Source organism: Vipera ursinii, assembly GCF_947247035.1.
Source record: "Vipera ursinii genome assembly, chromosome: 1".
In the NCBI taxonomy this organism is placed as follows: Eukaryota; Metazoa; Chordata; class Lepidosauria; order Squamata; family Viperidae; genus Vipera; species Vipera ursinii.
The window spans coordinates 295,794,415-295,813,505 of NC_139512.1; the positions used below are offsets into that span (position 1 = coordinate 295,794,415).

A 19,091-nucleotide genomic window follows, 5' to 3' on the forward strand; every position below is an offset into this window, starting at 1 on the left:
CCTGTCCTGCGGCCCGGTGGCCAGCAAGCCAGAGCCCGGTAGTGTGCCGCCGACCGCAGCTTGGGGATCCCTGAGGTAAGCTACATCCTGCCCTTCAGCTTTGGGCTCATTTTATAGTGCTTCCTTTTTGTGGATAAGATCTATTTACAATTACCTTTTAAATATTTTTTTTCTTCTTCTTTTTTGACAGCCTTTGGGGCCATTCTCCAAGGCAGCATTTTTGGATTGGCAGGGCTCCTTCCTGCCAGTTACACAGCTCCTATTATGAGTGGGCAGGGCCTCGCAGGGACATTCACGTCAGTAGCAATGATCTGTACTATTGCCAGTGAGTATTACATGTTGCTTGTTTTGGTTTATGCTACACCTTTCAGCCTATAAAGCAGTCAAGGCCGGGCATTCATTCTCTCTCTCTGTATTATTGATGTACAGCTGTACATCACTTACAGGCATCCTTCGATATTTCAGAGAGGAAGAGGTTTGCTCAGAAGCCACCCATCACCAAAGATTCACCACTTTTCTCTAAATCTTTTGCAGGTGGTTCCAAACTAGAAGAAAGTGCCTTTGGCTACTTCATCACTGCCTGTGTTGTGATCATGATCGCAATTGGCTCCTATATCATGTTGCCTCGTCTGGTAAATATGTTTTTTTCTGGAAATAGCCTTGAGTACGCTGAGGTAGTGGGCAAGTGAGGGAGCCTCCTGACACGCAAGCACCCTTGTGCAAAGAAAGCTGGGCTCTTCATTCAGTCCTCAATGATAGGTGTGAATAAGTCAGAAGATGCCCAGCTTGTTTCAGAAGAGTTCCCATTGTCCAGCCACAAGCAGTTTTTTTTGACCCCTGTTTCATTTTCATTCTACACCACCTGCATAGTATCTTAATATTTCCCCAGGATTTTTTCTGCTTTTATTCGATGAAGAGTAAGAGAGAATATGCAACTTCTGTGACTCGGGCTGAGATGGAAACAAAAGTTGATCTCATCAAGAAAGGTAAAAACTAGAGTATGGAAAGAAGGGAAATGTATTCATGTCCATGAATGCGGGATGAAAAATGGTATATCAGATATTCCCAGGTTACAAATAATGTTGCAACCAATGTTAAGGGATGCTGGAAACCACAAATCAGGCATATATCAAAGCTTAAAAGTAACAAATCTCTTAATTTAATACATGTGGGGTCATCATCAGAACCAAAAGGCAATTAAAAAAGCATAGCCTGTTTTTATTGTCTTCTAATTTCTTCTCAAGTTAGCAAGTTACAATAAAACCCATGGTCATCATCACATATTGATGGCCTAGCATGAGATTTCTTATACAATTTTCTAGCGGTAATAGTTTCATCTAAGGCTCCAGAATAACCAGCGGTCAGCACACACTGAGCAATTTTTTATTTTCTAGCCTTTGCTATTGTCTTTCAAAGATTGTATGTGAGAAGAGATGTACCGATCTTTAAATACCCACCAGACTAGAAGGCCAGTGATTTAAAAAATGAACTCTTGTTTATTTAGGCAATCTCTCAAAAACACATTTTTAGAAAAACAATTTACTGAAATGCCATAATGGGTTTTACAACCTGTCTGTTCTCATTAAATTTCCCTCATATTCTCCAATGAACCAAATGTTTCATTCTGATTTCTGCTGTCAACAATTCTAAACATTTTTTTTCATATGCATTTATATACAAAACAGCAAGGACTAAAATGTAACAGGCAACAGTGACTAAAACAGTTCCATGCAGATAAAACCCCTTTAAAATAGCAATTAGAAGCATTTAAGAAACCTCTGCACAGAAAACATCTTGGCCTTTCACCAAATTGATTCCTGGCCAGCATCTCTGGAAAGAACATTTCACGACTGAGGACTATTCAAAGTCATTTGGACGCAGGCAGGAATAGAGGTTAGGAGGCTCTTCTTCAGATACTGTGGCCCTGAATTATGAAGCTTTAAAGCATAAAATTAACATTTTAAATTGGATACAGTACTGGAATGGGGCCAGGGGAAAAGGAATAGTACTGGTTCAGTAATAATGTGCAGACCTAGTTTCTGCAAAATATATGTATTAAAAGTTCATTTTGTCAAATTTGTCCTTTTCATCTGTCTACAGATGTGGTTAATGGTGTTGAACAAAACTACTCTGTGAATGGAGATTCCCTTCCCGCCAGACACACATCTTCAGTCCTTGGCATCTTTAAAATGGTAATTGGCCTGTGGATTGGGCCTAGGTGTGGGGTTTTTTTCCCCCCACACCCTAATATTCTGTTTCTTTGTTTGTTTAAAATTGTTATCTGGAATTCTATGTTTGTATTTGCCTTTGCAAATACAATCATAGGGAGCGTGATGGCTCAGCGGTTAAAGATGCTGAGCTTGTCAGCTGGAAAACTGACAGCCCAACTTCAAGACCTGAGCACTGCACAACAGGGTGAGCTCTCATTCCTGTCTCAGTTTCTGCCCACGTAGCAGTCTGAAAGCATGCAAATGTGAGTAGATTAATAGGTACCACAGCATTCCATGAGCCTCTGGCATAAAGCCATGCTGGCCACATTACCATGGAAAATGTCTTCAGACAATGCTGGTTCCCTTGGTTAAGAAATGGAGATGAGCATTATATTATATTATGTTTATTAAATTTTTATACCGCCCTTCTCCCGAAGGACTCAGGGCGGTGTACAGGGCAATAAATATTAAAAAATAAAGTACAAAAGTTAAAAAACAATTAAATAATTTATGCCCGATATATACAATAGTTAAAACCATATTAAAAACCCAACCTCAAACCCATCAGACCAGGCCGGACTGCTCAAATAAATAGATTTTTAGATCCCGCCGGAAGGAGCGAAGGTCGGGGGCCATCCGGAGCTCAACCGGCAAGCGGTTCCACAGGTCTGCCGCACCCACAGAGAACGCCCTCCCCCTGGGGGCCACCAGTCGACATCGGAGGCACCCTGAGGAGGCCCTCTCTGTGGGAGCGCACTGGATGGAGGGAGGTTGACGCCGGCAGCAGGTGCTGCCGTAGGTAATTGCGCCCTAGAGTCCAACATGACTGGTTAGGGAAACCTTTACCTTTACCTATTTGCCTTTGCATATATGTTCTCTTTTCTAGATATGGGTTATGGCGGTTTCTGTCTGCTTAGTTTTTACTGTTACAATTGGAGTCTTCCCAACTATCACTATTGCAGTAAAGCCAACTATTGGACAAAATACACTTTGGGGTAAGCTAAACTTGGTTCTTAGAAGTGATTAAGATGGACAATGATAAAACAGTTTGTGAATCTTTTAGAACAGGAATCTTCAAACTTAGCAACTTTAAGACTTGTGGACTTCAACTCAGCTGGCTGAGGAATTCTGGGAATTGAAATCCACAAGTCTTAAAATTGCCACATTTGAAGACCTCTGTTTTAGAACTACTGTATCTGTAATCCTACAATCCTATGACAGTGTAATCTGAACTCCATCTAAATCCCACAAAACAACAAACAAAGCAAGACATTTATGTAACTGCTTCATTTCATTGATGTTTTGAGGTTGAATTCTCACAACATTTCATATCACACCATTTCAGTTGGGTCATGTCAGGATTTTGACTCAATCCATTCCAAAACGTGAAATTTCTTCTGCTTCGTCTAGCCATTCTGTTCTAGATGTATTTTGTGTGTTGCTTAAAATTAATGTTGTGCTGCATGGCCCACATTTAAGCTTCAGTTCATGGACAGGCTATCTGATATTTCCTGTACAGTTTGTTAACACAATCCAAAATACATTGTTGGCATCTATCATTGTGATCCATCTAGATCCTGAGGCTGCAAAGTTGGCCCTAACCATGATACTCTCATGGCTTCCTTCGCAGTTGAGATGAAGTACTTCTATTTTCATTTTCTCCAACTGTCATGTTTCTAAATAATGAAAATTCCACTTTCCATCTCATGTGCCCACAGCACATTGTTCCAATAGCCAGCTGACTTATCCAAGTGGTCTTGGTACCTTTCTATGCATGCCACTTTGTCTTAATTTATAGAAGCTATATTAAGTTTCAGATCACATTGTTAGTCACAGAATGGCAAGATTACAGAGATGTGCAGAGTTCACAAAAGGTTTCTCTTGTAAGCCAAACTTCCTCTGGATCAGTTTACAGAAAGTCTCCTGACAGTCTGCTTAGCCTTAACTATTTGCCATCTGCATTTGTAGGAGTCTCACTATGAGTAAAGATGATTAAGTATGGGCATATTTAGACTGGAGAGTGGGAAGACCTGGAAGAGAAGGATAGGGTGTGGGACAAAGTAGTTAGAAAAATACTGAAAACTAAATAAACCCTTTCTATTTAGTTTTCCATATCCAATTAAGACACAGTTAATTTGTTTTCCGGCTTTGGGGGTGTTGCTCTTCCCACATCCATGTACATTTATGCCATTTATTATCCCACAATAGAGTATATAGATACTTTATTGTTTATTTTATTTTATTTTGCACTCTCCAATTCCACATATTTTACAGTGTACTGGTATTTAATTCTAAGGAAGGATTTAATAAAGAATTAAACATCATAATCACTGTATTAAATTAATTGAGCATTGTGATGATGGACCCAAATAGACTAGAGAGGTAATAATAATCCAGACCAGAATTGAAGAAGAATGAGGATTGGTATAAAACTGTTAGGAAAAAAAAAATCCATGTTGAGAAACTGTGGATTCACACTTCTTTTTGAAGACAGAGCAGCTTTGAAGATCAGATCAACCTTTCTAAAACAGATCAAACCAAAATTAAAGTTAAAAGGAATTCTTAGACTACTCAGATCTGTATGCAAGGTGCTGTTTTAGTCTCATGTCTATCCTCAGATCCTTCAAGAGACCTAAATTGCAAACTCAGACTTCAGGATTCAGCTGTGTTTACTTAGACAAACCGTGTTGTTATTATTATCTGTTTGAAGAAGATGGAAAAGAGGAGCTAGCATGTACTATCCGCCTGAGCCTGGCTAAAGTCATCTCGATATTGCCCCGTTGGACATTGCAGCAGACAGAGTTCTAGTCCTGAGACTGACCACACTTCTCTATTACTCTCTCTTCAGTTGACTATTTCAGCCCAGTTGCTTGTTTCCTGGTGTTTAACATCTTTGACTGGGCAGGAAGGAGCCTCACAGCTGTCTGTGTTTGGGTGAGTATAGGGGAACCAGGCTTTATGGTAGCTAGCTAATCCACCCTTCTTAAAGTTCAGATATGTCTTCTGAGCTAGGATCAAGAAAAAGGGTACTTTTGTGAAAAAGAGTTCTGAGAAAAAAAATACAGAAGGATCTGAGGAAGAATAGTACTTTTTGTTCAGTTTTTCCAGAAATGGGGCAGTTCATCTCATAACTATATACATTGAAGAAGGAAAAATATTAAAGACGGTGATCCTGCTGAAGCCATTTCAGATAAGACTGGCTAAGTTATTTAATGCTGCTTATTGCTTATGTATCCGATATAAAGAAAAGAAGACTGATCTGGCAATGGCATTGGAAGTGCCATAAATAAAGATGGTAGAATAGTCTGACCTTACCTTTGAGTAACAGATGCTAGTGGCCGTTATATACTCATACTGCGACATAGCAGCAAAGAAAGTAAGAAGAGGCAGGAGACAGATTTTCAAGTTGCTTACTAGTAAACAATAAAAAAAATCTAAATAATGAACGAATATTATTGGTGTAATTTTTGTACAATAAAGGTGCCACAAAAAGTCAACTGTGGAGAGAAGTCTTAAGCTGACAAATCACCGGGAATCATAAAAAAGGAGCTTAAGATGGGATGAGGGAGAAGGAAAATACTTCAAGCAGGCAATGAAGAAAAATGATTAATAGAAAAAAAAATAAGCCTTAACAGTCTAATTAACTAGACGCATCAGTAAACAATGGAAGGAAGAAAGAAAAATGCAGGGATGACACATTAGTTTGCTTTGTCCAAATAATACGGTCTGGTTTTTTCCTGTCATTATTACCCACCTATTTGGTGAGGGCACTTCCAGTTGTCTAGTCAGTAATCCCGCACTCACTATTTGCAATTTACAGTCCATCTGGCACTCCGTAGGGATACTCAATGGTTGAAGGACTAAAATAAATATTACAGAGCAACCCAAGATCTTGAATGAGAATAAAGAAGCTGAAAATGTTTCTCATGGGGGCTGGGAGAAATATATTTCCCCACTATCACTTCAGCTCAGCATTTCAAACATTATGTCAGCCTTTACCTTTCAGGCCAATAGCTTCAGCATAATCTTAATAAGACTGCTTGATTAAGATTGATTTTTGTTGTCGGTGTACAACCTTGTACACTGTACAACTTCAGCAGGAAACCCATCCCAGTTCCAGTTTCTCCTTTTGTACTGGGATCAGTTATGTTGGCTGCTTTCCCTCCTGCTCACCCTTCTCAGGCTTATCCCAAAGAGAAAGATGGGTGTGCACAAAATATGTTTACCAAATTTCTTTGTGGAAAGTTTGACTCCACGGAGAAGGTGGGTGGGTGGTTTGAGGCTGATGAGCCACACAGGTCCTTCCTTTCCTTGGTCTGGCACTCTTCCTGCTGCTGCCTTCCCTCTGGCAAAAAGTCTTATTTTGTATGTCTGCCACAACACATGTGGGAAATGAAGGGGAGAGAGGAGGGCTTTTCATCCACTTTAACATCTAAAGTGAGTCCCTGATTATCCAGCTCCAAGGGGGAATAATGCTATTTTTGCAACCAAGCAAAACCTCAGAAAGTCTCATTCTGTTCTCAGACATTTCATTGCCCTGTCAGTGAACATTTCTGAGTTAAATTGGAACTAACAATGTAGGATATGTTTGGCTATGTCACTCTGTTTTTGGAGAGAACCTTTTTCCTTTTTTTGGAGATTCAGATGTTTAGTTGGGATGATAAGAATTATTTTGTTTCTATTCCATTTAAGTATTTAGCCTTCAGATAAACATATATAAGGCACTGTGACATAATTTGGTTTGCACCCGCAGAAAGATCCGATTAGACCTGATAGATGACCCTAGTAGGAAGGCCAAATGGTATGTTACAGAAGAGGGAAAAACATTTCCAGTTTAGAGAGCAAATGTGTACGGTTGAAGTAGCTGATTTAAAATAAAACATATAACCTTTATTTACAATCTTGCATGAAATGATGAGGTTGACATAAATTCTCTGTTAGTAAAAAACTACATTTAGTCTGAATCAGATCAATTCCATTCTTTTATAATCCTGCTACCCCAAAAGGTGTTAAATTATACATTAGTGCTCCTAGAGATTTGTAGCAGTTGTTAACAGATCTACTTTGACTGTCTATAAGTTTCCAAGACTTCAGGTAAAACAGGAACTTTCAAAATTCAAATCCTGTGTTTTATCAGTAAACTGTAGCCTTTCCCAACAGCTTACTGGTGAAGCCTGGGCTCTGAATTCAGAAAGTGCTCCAGTTCTGATATATCCTGAAGAGAATTCTCTGAACTCACATTTAATGTTCAGATTTAAACTGCAGATTAACTTGATGCTAACCATACTAAAAATACTTTTTTTGGCAGAATGAGCTGAAATTTGATCTAGATAGGGAGAAAGAGACTGGTTAACAAGTCCTCTAAAGTTCTGAGTGAGAAATGATCTAAGGGTTGATCTCCTTGCCAAAGTTGAGGAAAGGACATGTTTTTTTTAGAGTATCCTGTTTGGGTAAGTTTTACAACTGAGTTTTTAGGATTATTTTTCCCCTTCTGATTGGTTCATTATTGGTTTTGTGGAATGATTGCTCAGTGTTTTGTCTGATGGTGACCCAGAACCGAGGAACAGCTGTCCTTTCAAACAGATATTTTTGTTCAAATATAAGGAGTGTTGCTGTGGAGGAGGTAGATCTGAAGGAAGCATATAATGAATGTGGAAAACAAGAAAGCCACAATGTCCATTTCCCTGGTCTAAGCTCTGTGGAGCAGCCAACACAGCTTCTACTACAAAGGATATGGCCAATGGTATTTTGGCTGGCAGACCCAGCTCTGGAGCCCTCTGAAGCCCAAGAATGTATGAGGAAAAAATGTTTTCTGATTTATAATTTGAATAGGATACTGTACTAAAAGTACTTCATGAAACATAACACTGTGAATCAGTAAAAACAGATTAATAAACTAAATACAATAAATATTAGTATTTGCGAAAACTGTTCAAACATTTCCCTTCACATAGACACAGAGAGAGAGAGAGAGAGAGAGTTGAGAAAGAGTAAAATCTTTTGCAAAGGAAACTCAGATTATTTCTCCCAAAGAATAATAAAATTATACAATTTAAGAGAAATTTTAAAAATATTCTTCCCTAAATATGTTGCTTGGGCAGGGTTCTAAATCTAGTTAATAAAATAATAAATAAAATTTAACAATGACATCATTTAATTAGAACAGATATGTCCTTTCGTATTTCTATTCAGAGAAAATCCCTCATCATATTTTCACTCTAGAATATTATTATTTTTTTCTTATTGTTAGTTCCTAATACTTAGACAAACAAACAAAGCTGTATGGGCCATATATCTTGTTTTACTTTTTGATCAAGGACGGTAACTCGCCACTTTCAGGTAATTTCTGCTGTGGTTTTTCCATATAAACAAAGTTGAGGCTGAGGCCTGCAATGCAGTGAAAGATGATAGAACGATTGCAGCACTTTGATCTCAACTGGTAGATCTCATTTGTATGCCCACTTCGGAAGAACTCCATGTAAAAGGAAACCAAAATCATAAGACTGTATTAAGCTACAGTCTCTCCTTAATGCACATGTAATTGCAGAATAAAATTTGGAGAAGCATTCAAAATTATAGCCTCCATTCACAGGATGCCTCCTTTCCAATTCTGTTGCCCCAGCATAAGAAAACTCCCATTAGAATAGAATAATAGGTCATGTAATCCAACCCCTGCTCAAGCAGGAGACCTTATACCATTTCAGACAAGTGACTGTCCAGTCTCTTCTTGAAAGCTTCCAGTGATGAAGCATCCACAACTTCTGAAAGCAAGCTGTTCCATTGGTTGATAGTTGTCAGAAAATTTCTCTTACCTCTCCTTGATCAGTTTCATTCATATATAATATACATACACATATATACATACTTTTGTGTGTGTGTGTGTGTGATACACACACACACACACACACACACACACACACACACACAGAGAGAGAGTCCTCGATGTACAACAGAAATGGGCCCTGCCCTTTATGGTCGTAAATCAAAATGGTCATGGTGGCCCAATTTTACAACTTTTTGTGGCAGTCGTGGTCATTATGCAAAGCCACTGTTTGCTGTGGGGCGTTTTCGTTGAAAACGGAAGTAAACATTAGTTTTCAGTAAAAACATTGTAAATCTCAGTCATGTTACTGTAGGACGGGTAGGCAACCTTGGCTCTTTTATGACTTGTGGACTTCAGCTCCCAGAATTCCTGAGCCAGCATGGCTCAGCTTGGAAACCTCTCCCTTACCCCTCAGCATGGCTGGCTCAGGAATTCTGGGAGTTGAAGTCCACGAGTCATAAAAGAGCCAAGGTTGCCTACCCCTGCTGTAGGACATTGTAAACAGCTGTAAATGTGGACCAGTTCTAATCACCTGAAATGTGGTCATGTGACCACTAGGTGGTGGGCCACACATACAATTATGACAGTGGGATCCGTTATAACTTCAAACAGTTGCTGAGCAACCAATCGTAAATTAGAGACTAACTGCCTCCTCCTATTCAAGGCATCTAATGGCCTAAGAGCCCTAATTTGTTCTTCCAACAACTGTGAGTCTTCATTTGGACAAGACAGATTAAGTAACAAATGCCTGACTTGAGTAAACTGCTAACCAGCAGTCAGGTAAACCAAACTAGCTTTTCAGTTATGAAATATATCTAGAAATGGCTTGGTCAGAATTGCATTGCTCCAAAGTAATAATATTACAAGAAGCCCAATTTGTTACAAAACATTTACCTCCCATTTTAAGCTATGTCCCTCTCGTGCTGTAAGCTTTTCCTGAATAACGCTAACCAGTGTTCTCCATAGACGGTTTGTGGCATTACGTGCAGGGTTCAAAGTGATTCCAATACTTCCTAGGATTTGGATCAAGTAGTAATCGATCAAGTAAAGTCTTACATTTAGGCAAGAAAAACCAAAAAGTACACATATAGATTGGGTGAAAGCAGGCTTAATAGCAGTAACTGTGAGAGGGATCTTGGAGTCATAATGGACGATCAATTAAATATGAGCCAACAGTGTGCAGCAGCAGCCAAAAAAGCCAATGCAATCCTAAATTGCATTAACAGAGGGATTCAATCAAGATCATGTGAGGTACTAATACCACTCTATAAAGCCTTAGTAAGACCACACCTAGAATACTGCAACCAATTTTGGTCTCCACACTATAAAAAAGATGTTGAGACTCTAGAAGAAGTGCAGAGAAGAGCAACAAAGATGATTAGGAGACTGGAGGCTAAAACATATGAAGAAAGATTACAAGAACTGGGCATGGCTAGTCTAGTGAAGAGAAGGACCAGGGGAGACATGATAGCAGTGTTCCAATATTTGAGGGGCTGTCACAGAGAGGAGAGGAACAACCTATTTTCCAAAGCACATGAAGGCCAGACAAGGAATAACAGATGGAAACTGATCAAGGAGAGATTCAACTTAGAAATGAGAAATTTTCTGACAGAACAATCCACCAATGGAACAGTTTGCCATCCCATGTTGTGGGAGTTTCATCACTGGAAGCTTTCAAGAAGAGACTGGACTGCCGTGTGTCAGAAATTGTGTAGGGTCTCCTACTTGGGTGGGGGATTGGACTACATGACTTACAAGGTTCCTTCCAACTCTGTTATTCTAATTCTAAGTGATAATGCTCAAGTCGAGTATATAGAGCAGACATGTCAAACACAAGGCCCGGGGCCCAGATCCGGCCCGCGAAGTGGTTTCATGTGGCCCGCGAAGCCATCCTGGAAACAGTTGAGGGAACGGCCCCCATTGCCTTGGCCTTGGCCCTGGCCCAGAGACCCTCAGATCTGTCCCACTCCTGCCCAGGCCCCCATAGGCATCCTTGATGTGAACGATGTAGAGCTGGCCACGCCTACCCAGTAGGCCATATGCACTCAGGCCATGCCCACCCAGTAGGCCACGCCCACCCTGGCCATACCCACCCGTTCCCCTGAGGGCAACCACAATGCTGATGCGGCCCTCAATGAAATTGAGTTTGACACCCCTGATATAGAGAAAGTAAATTCTGGAAGTCTAATGCCATCACTATTGGCAGTTAAAATAAATGCCGTGTGATAAACCTTTCCCCAACAGGTAATTTTAGTTTGTAAAGTGAAAATTCCCTGCCAAGGGAATCTGTTTTTATAGGAAATAGTTATTTATGCACCCTCTAAATACAAATACGTTGTACCCTGGTTAGCTTTTGGAGAGTTGTTTTAAATCTTATGAAAATAGTCTGCTATGATTTTTAAAGGAGGCTAATAGAGGAAAAAGTATTTTACGTATACCAGATATCTCACATAAAATTGATTTAAGAGTTGCTTATAATTGTTCTTGACAATGCAGTTTAGGAGATGGAACATGAATATGTCCTATTATTGCCATATTCTTGGTAAGCATCAATATGGCTCTAGTTTTATCATTATATGTTAAAGATAAAATTGTGGCTGTGCCCCATATCAACAAGACAGTAAGAATTGTGGACTTTTTGAGCATAGCAAAAGGGAAATCTACACTTGATCTACAGCAGGGCTTTTCAAACTTTTCACCCATTTTACCACTTTTAGGATATGGCAACATCCGAGTACCACCAGTCGCCTAGCAAGGTGTCAAAAACTTGGATGACACCCCGCCCCAAAAGGAAAAAAGTGATGAAGTACAGGTAGTCCTCAACTTACAACAGTTCGCTTAGTGACTGTTCGAAGTTACAATGGCACTGAAAAAAGTGCTCCCCAAGCCACAGCTGAGCAAGACACCTGCCTGCCCACCCGGCAACGCTCTTCCTCCTGTCCATTTTTTTCACTGTTGTGAGCATTTCTGTTGAGGATTGGCAGCTGGGGTGGGGTGGGGGGAGAGTGTTTGGTTTTTATTTCCCCCCCCCCTTTGCTGGGTGGTTTTGGTCACTTCACATGACCCTAGGACACTGTGACTGTCATAAATATGAATCAGTTGCCAAGCATCTGAATGTAAATCACAAGACCCTGGAGATGCTGCAACATTCCAGCTGATTGGCGCTTCTGGGCTCAGAAGCGCCAGGATCAGCGCCGAGCTCCAGCTGGAGCCTGGTGCTGATCCTGGCGCTTCTGCTGAGCCCTGACAGCCCTGACAGCCCTGCAGTTCAGCTGTCTCGCTCAGGCTTGTGCAGTGCTGCCACTGGTTCAGCTGCTACCACTTTTCTAGGATGGGTGCGTACCACCTGCCAGGTGCCAATGTACCACAGGTGGTACCCATACCACTGGCTGAAAAGCCCTGAACTACAGGAATGAATTGTTAATATAATGTATATTTTACTAGCGTTTATTTATTTGTTACACTGGGCTAGAGAAGGCATTTAAACAATAGGGACAAATTTTTGTAGAGTTGTGTTTATGATCTAATTTTCCAGTCTTTTTATTATGACTAATGTTGATATCATAATATATTATTCTTGTTATTCCCTTCCCACAGCCTGGAAAGGAGAGCCGCCTGTTACCCTTCCTGGTGATTATCCGTGTGATTTTCATTCCCCTCTTCATGCTGTGTAATGTGGAGGGCCCCCGGAAACTGCCTGTCATCTTTGCTCATGATGCCTGGTACCTCATCTTCATGGTGTTATTCTCCTTCTCCAATGGTTACTTGGCCAGCCTCTGCATGTGCTTTGGACCCAAGTAAGTGTGGCTTGAGATGAATGAATTGCAAAGAAGGAAAAGGAACTGATATTTGGATGGCTGGTTGTTAATGCTGAGCGTCGATGACTAGTTTTTATTTTTCCTTCTAGGAAGGTGCTATCTCATGAAGCAGAAACTGCTGGAGCCATCATGGCCTTCTTCCTCTCCTTGGGTCTGGCTTTAGGAGCCATCTTATCCTTTCCACTCAGATACGCAATTTAATGGGGCAGCTCTGGGCAGAGGAGCAGTAGAGTCATAGTACTATTGCCTGGTTCCTGGGAACTTGTTACCTCTTGCCTTGGAGGAGGGCTTCTATCTCGCTGACAAGATGGCCTGGCTTCTCCTTGGGTATAAGACCTCCCCCTTCACACACAAACATACAGAGAGAGAGAGAGAGAGAGAGAGAAACTCACAAACTTTACCAGTGCCAGCTATGAATGATTTACATTGTCTCGATGTGTTCTGCTTCACTGTGTGTAGCAAAAGAATTCTTCCCAATCCACCTTCCAGCTTTTCAGTTGCTCCTCTGAACTTGCTGAGTGTGCTCACATTAGTGTCTACTCTACCCTCAAAAGCCAAGTGTTTGAAGAAGCTGCTGTGCCCCCCCCCAAAACGTTCTTCATTAAATGACCTGCCCTCCATGGAAAAGGAGGAGTCCTCTTCAGCTGCATGATCAAGCTTCTAAACTCCATGGTTTGTGGACATCAGAATTAGGCAAGAACTTCAACAGCTATCCCTTCCAGATGGGTGATGGAAAGTGGACCTTGCCTATTCCCACACCTTAAGTAGTTTGGACGACAACAATCAGGCCCATGAAGTACTGGTTACTTTGAAAAATTGAAGTGTATTGTATACAGACTGAATATGCCCCACCTTCTGAAGGCTCACCATGTCTCCTTTCCATGATTTCATGTGATCTGGCTCTAGGTTGCAGTAGTGGATGAGCTTATGAACTCTTCAGCATTGTACAAATGATAAAATGGATCATTCGCAAATCCAGCCGTTCAGAGACCCTGCAGTTTTCTGTGCTTCTTCATGAATTTATGAAACTCAGGATTTACGTATTTGAACTCTTGTTTAAAAATGGCGAAGTTATTTTTTTAAAGAGAAAGGTAACGGGGTTGTAAAGTTTGAAGCCATAATGTTACCTTGTTACCTTAAATTATTTAGTATTGTTAATTACAAAAGTCCATTTCATATGGGAATACAGCAAAGACCAATCATATTAAAGTAGTGATTCACTGGGATCATGTTCAACATCCTAAAATCTGTTTGCCTGTCCTTAAATGGTAACTGACTTTTTTTGTGAACGAAAAATGGAACTCGAGCGCCATCTATTGGTCATCTTTTATATATTCCCATCTGAGTGTCAGAACCCTGTCTTTTTATGGGCATAGGGCTTTTTGTTCTTTTTCGGGTTCTACCATTTCTCTAGGGGGAGGGGGGAGTTTGGGGTTGATGCAGTGTATTTCCTTTGCTTTGTTCCTTGCTCCATTTTCTGATGTTTCTTTCTTGGTGTGAGAATAGAATGTGCCTCCAGCCATCTGCCTTATCTCTGGATACAGAAGAAGAGGCGCGGAGACCTAACAGCCTTGGAAGTGGCACCTTATTGCTCTGTTCCCACATTTTCACACCTGCAGATTGGCCCATTTGAACTGTCCAGATGGACACTTGGGGAGGGGTTTTCACTGACTCTCTTGACATTGATTCACGCGGGAAATCCTCAGATCCTGCCTTCTATTACTGCTGTCAACGCCTTCCAATAAAAGTTCCTTTTGAAATGATGTCCATATCAAGAGTTCTGCTTTCTTGCGAGGACAGACTGAGGCAGGCCCTTACAGTGGGTCTTAATGATAAAGATAGTCTCAACCTAGGAATGTTAGTTTAAAGATTTGAAGTTATGACGGCCTTGGAAAAAGTAACTTATGACTGGTCCACAAAATTAGAACTATTGCACCTGCATGCACACCTCCCTGTAGTCATGTGATGACAGTTTAAGCACTTGGCAACTGGCTTGTATTTATGACAGTTGCACTGTCTTGGAATTAAGTGACCTTCCCAGCTAGCTTCCAATAAGCAAAGTCAATTGGGGAATCCAAATTTGTTTAAAGACCATGTGATTCATTTAATAACTACAGTAAAAAGAATCATAAAATTAGGTCTGGTCACTCCTTTAATGACTGCATTGCTTAGCAACCAAAATTCAGGTGCTAATTGTGGTTGTAAGTCAAGGACTACCTGCATATTTATGTATAAAAAGCCAAAATAAACAGGCCTTTTGAAAAAGCCTCTGTAAAGCATTTAAATTGTGTGATGTCCTTGAATAGCAAGGGGTATAATGCTTCTTTATTTGTTGCTCGGTGGTTTGAATTAAGACAGCAGTTTTATTATTGGATTGTGAAGTATTTACAGTTAAGCAGAAAGTTAGAAATTTCAAATAAAATGCAGAATATCTCTGATAGGCTCACAGTCAACTTTTCTAAACACTAAAAGTGTAGAATGACATCAATTGTTGGAATCATGGATCTTTTCTACTTCAATGGTGAGACATAATCTTGCATCTTTTTTTAAAGCATTTAATGGAATATTTAGGAAGCAATTACATCTTGCAGCCTAATTTGCCTTACAGAGGAGAAGTTATGAAAGGTGTTCACATAATGATGACTGGTCCTTTGATTATTTTATTAGCCACAAGCATTATTATTTTTTTCCTGCATAGCATATAAAGGGCATTATCTCTGCAATAACACAGTGATACCCATGAAAATACCGTAAGCTAGCTAGTTGGAGCCCTATGCATTTCTTTAATGCAATTTTTTGGCTTAATTTGGAGGACGGTATATTGATGTAAACAAGAATATAATAAATGATATAGTCAAAATAGGACAGGAGAGGATAGAACAGAACAGAATAGAATATAATTCTTTATTGGCCATGTATGGTTGGACACACAAGGAATTTCTTTCCAGTACATAAGCTCTCAGTGTACATACAAGTAATAGTGATAATCGTGATCATATACAACATGAATATACATTCATCATAAATCGTGAAATACAACACTTCGTCATGAATCATAAGAAGCAACACTTAGTGATAGTCATAGAATACTAGCTAAGCAAACAACATCAATCATAACTAGGGTACAAAACCCCCCAATATAAATTGTAAGATACAAGCAGCAAAGTTATAGTCATAAGAAGATAAGGATAGGTAATAGGAAAGATGAGTCTCATTGTAATAAAGCTTTACTAAGTATTTTGACTGTTGTAGGAATTAGTTGTTAAGCAGAGTGATGGCATGGGGAAAAAAACGGTCCTTGTGTCTAGTTCTGGTGTACAATGCCATGTAGCGTTGTCTTGAGTTTATATCCAGGATGTGAAGGGTCTAGATATTTTCACAGCTCTTTCTTGCTCATGCAGTATACAGGTCCTCAATGGAAGGCAGGCTGGTAGCACTTGTTTTTTTCTGCAGTTCTAACTATTCATTGAAGTCTGTGTCTGTATTGTTTGGTTGCAGTGCCAAACCAGACAGTTACAGAGGTGCAAATAACAGACTCTAATTATTTTCTAGAACTGTATCAATAGCTCCTTGGGCAGTCTGAGTTTTCTGAGTTGGCTCAGGAAGAAAGTTCTTAGTTGTGCTTTTTTGATTACATTTTTGATGTTAGGTGTCCATTTTAAATCTTGAGATATTATAGAACCTAGAAACTTGGAAGGTGTCTACTGTTGATACTGTGTTGATACAAAAATGAAATTCAAAATGAGACAACAACTAACATCATCTAACAAAATGAAATTCAATGGTGAAAAAAGTAAGGTTCTACACTTAGGCAGGAAAAATCAAATGCATAGGTATAGTATAGGTGGTACCTTGCTCAATAGTAGTAACTGTGAGAGGGATCTCGGAGTCTTAGTAGACAATCACTTCAATATGAGCCAGCAGTGTGCTGCAGCTGCCAAAAAGGCCAACACAGTGCTAGGGATAGAGGGATAGAATCAAGATCACGTGAAGTACTAATACCACTTCACAATGCTTTGGTAAGGCCACACCTGGAATACTGCATCCAGTTTTGGTCACCACGATGTAAAAAAGATGTCGAGACTCTAGAACAGACATGTCAAACACAAGGCCCGGGGGCCGGATGCGGCCCGCGGAGTGGTTTCATGTGGCCCGCGAAGCCATCCTGGAAACAGTGAGGGAACGGCCCCCACTGCCTTGGCCCTGGCCCAGAGACCCTCAGATCTGACCCACTCCTGCCCAGGCCCCCATAGGCACCCTTGATGCATAGGTCATACACACTCTAGCCACGCCCACCCAGTAGGCCACGCCCACCCTGGCCATACCCACCCGGCCCCTTGAGGTCAACCGCAATGCTGATGCAGCCCTCAATGAAATTGAGTTTGACACCCCTACTCTAGAAAGGGTACAGAGAAGAGCAACCAAGATGATTAGGGGGCTGGAGGCTAAAACATATAGGGAACGGTTGCTGGAATTGGGTATGTGTAGTTTAATGAAGAGAAGGGTGAGGGGTGACATAGCAGTGTTCCAATATCTCAGGGGCTACCACAAAGAAGAGGGAGTCAAGGTATTCTCCAAAGCACCTGAAAGCAGGACAAGAAGCAACGGATGGAAGCTAGTCAAGGAGAGAAGCAACCTAGAACTAAGGAGAAACTTCCTGACAGTTAGAACAATTAACCAGTGGAACAACCTGCCTCCAGAGGTGGTGAATGCTCCAACACCAGCACAAGCTTTCAAGCAAGAAGGAGTTATCTTGTCTGGGCCTGGTGCTTTTCCAGGCTTTTGTCTGTGAAATAGATCTTGCACATAATTTTCTGTGATCACCAGAAGTGTGTGGGGGGGAACCAAGGGTTTGGGGTCAGTTGTAGGAGATATGGTTGCCTCACGAGTTCGCCTAACCCCTGGGGTTCCCAGACCTGTTGTCATAACCAGATCTTGAGGGAGCTTTGAAAGCTCTGGAGTTACAAGGCCAAACTAATCTCTGGGAAGAGAAGATCCCACAATGTGGGCACCACAGCAGGCCTGCTTCATAGGGCCTGCTGGGTGGAATCTGTAACATGCCAATTGTGTTGGATCTGGCGGGTTGGGCAGAAAAAATCAGGAGGAGGCAGTCCTTCAAATAAGCAAGATATATATATGAAGAAGGGGACGTGGTGGCTCAGTGGGTTAGGACGCTGAGCTTGTCGATCAGATAGTCGGCAGTTTGGCGGGTCGAATCCCGAGTGCCGTGTAAAAATGCAAGTAGAAAAATAGGGACCACTACGTTGGGAAGGTAACAGCGTTCTGTGTGCCTTTGGCATCTAGTCATGCCAGCCACATGAGCCAGACAAGCGCTGGCTCTTCAGCTTTGAAACGGAGATGAGCACCGGCCCCTAGAGTCGGAAACAACTAGCACGCATGTGCAGGGGAACCTTTACCTTTACCTATATATGAAGAAAAATTGGCTCTAAATACCTTGACTCTTTTAGCCATAAAATTCCACTATTATGTGATAGTGAACTTAAATGTGAGTTTCTTTAAACTGTTTCCTCTTGGTTTATCCAACTAAAAGATTTGGAATCTAGAATATTGATCCTGATGCCATTGCTAACTCACTGCTCATTCCAGAATTTTGATTCTGAGCGACTCAAGATTGACTCAGCCTTCCATCCTTCCGTGTTCAGTAAAATGAGGACCCAGATTGTTGGGGGTAATATGTTGACTCTGTAAACTGCTTAGAGAGGACTGTAAAGCACTGTGAAGCGAGGTATAAGTGCTATTGCTACTTCACAAGTTCCATGTCTGTTAAAAGATTTTGCAGAATGCTGAAATCAGAAAACTGGCACAAAGTTCCTTTTACCAGCTCCTTTTCCTATCATCTTGGCAAGAGAGAAAGGGGGAGAAAAGCTCTTCCCTCCCCCTTCTCCCCACTTTTCATGCTCATCATTGCAACGTTCCTTGGTTCTTCCTCTTCCACTTGGTATCAGCAGTGAAAAATGCAACAATCCTCTACTTAAAAGTGTGGCACGGCAGACTTTGACAGTCTTTAACACATGCAGGTGTGTTAGAGGTTACTATTATGATAACTTTATTGTCACTTGGAATGTACACCAATCGGCATACATCAAAATGAAATTTCGTTGCATGCAGCTCTCAAAGGGTCACCACCTCCGATATATGTACTCCTTGTTCGTGGCCCGCTCAAATTTCACATTGTCCATTTTAGTCTCTAGTGTTGTGATTCAGGGTCAGCCTGTGGGT

The 19,091-nt window shown here is 40.9% G+C and overlaps 1 protein-coding gene across 5 annotated transcripts in view; it reads left to right on the forward strand.

Annotated features, from left to right (window-relative positions):
• SLC29A1 (solute carrier family 29 member 1 (Augustine blood group)) overlaps positions 1 to 14,614 on the forward strand; it is a 68,405-nt gene extending 53,791 nt beyond the window's left edge. For all 5 annotated transcript variants that reach the window (XM_083379074.1, XM_083379073.1, XM_083379077.1 and 2 more), the window contains 8 exons: positions 191 to 325; positions 535 to 632; positions 890 to 986; positions 2,101 to 2,192; positions 3,097 to 3,205; positions 5,059 to 5,144; positions 12,631 to 12,830; positions 12,941 to 14,614. In XM_083379074.1, coding sequence (XP_083235200.1) covers positions 191 to 325; positions 535 to 632; positions 890 to 986; positions 2,101 to 2,192; positions 3,097 to 3,205; positions 5,059 to 5,144; positions 12,631 to 12,830; positions 12,941 to 13,052 — 929 coding nt within the window. In that variant the 3' untranslated portion in view covers positions 13,053 to 14,614. The remainder of the gene's footprint in view (positions 1 to 190; positions 326 to 534; positions 633 to 889; positions 987 to 2,100; positions 2,193 to 3,096; positions 3,206 to 5,058; positions 5,145 to 12,630; positions 12,831 to 12,940) is intronic.
• The last annotated feature ends 4,477 nt before the right edge of the window (positions 14,615 to 19,091 follow it).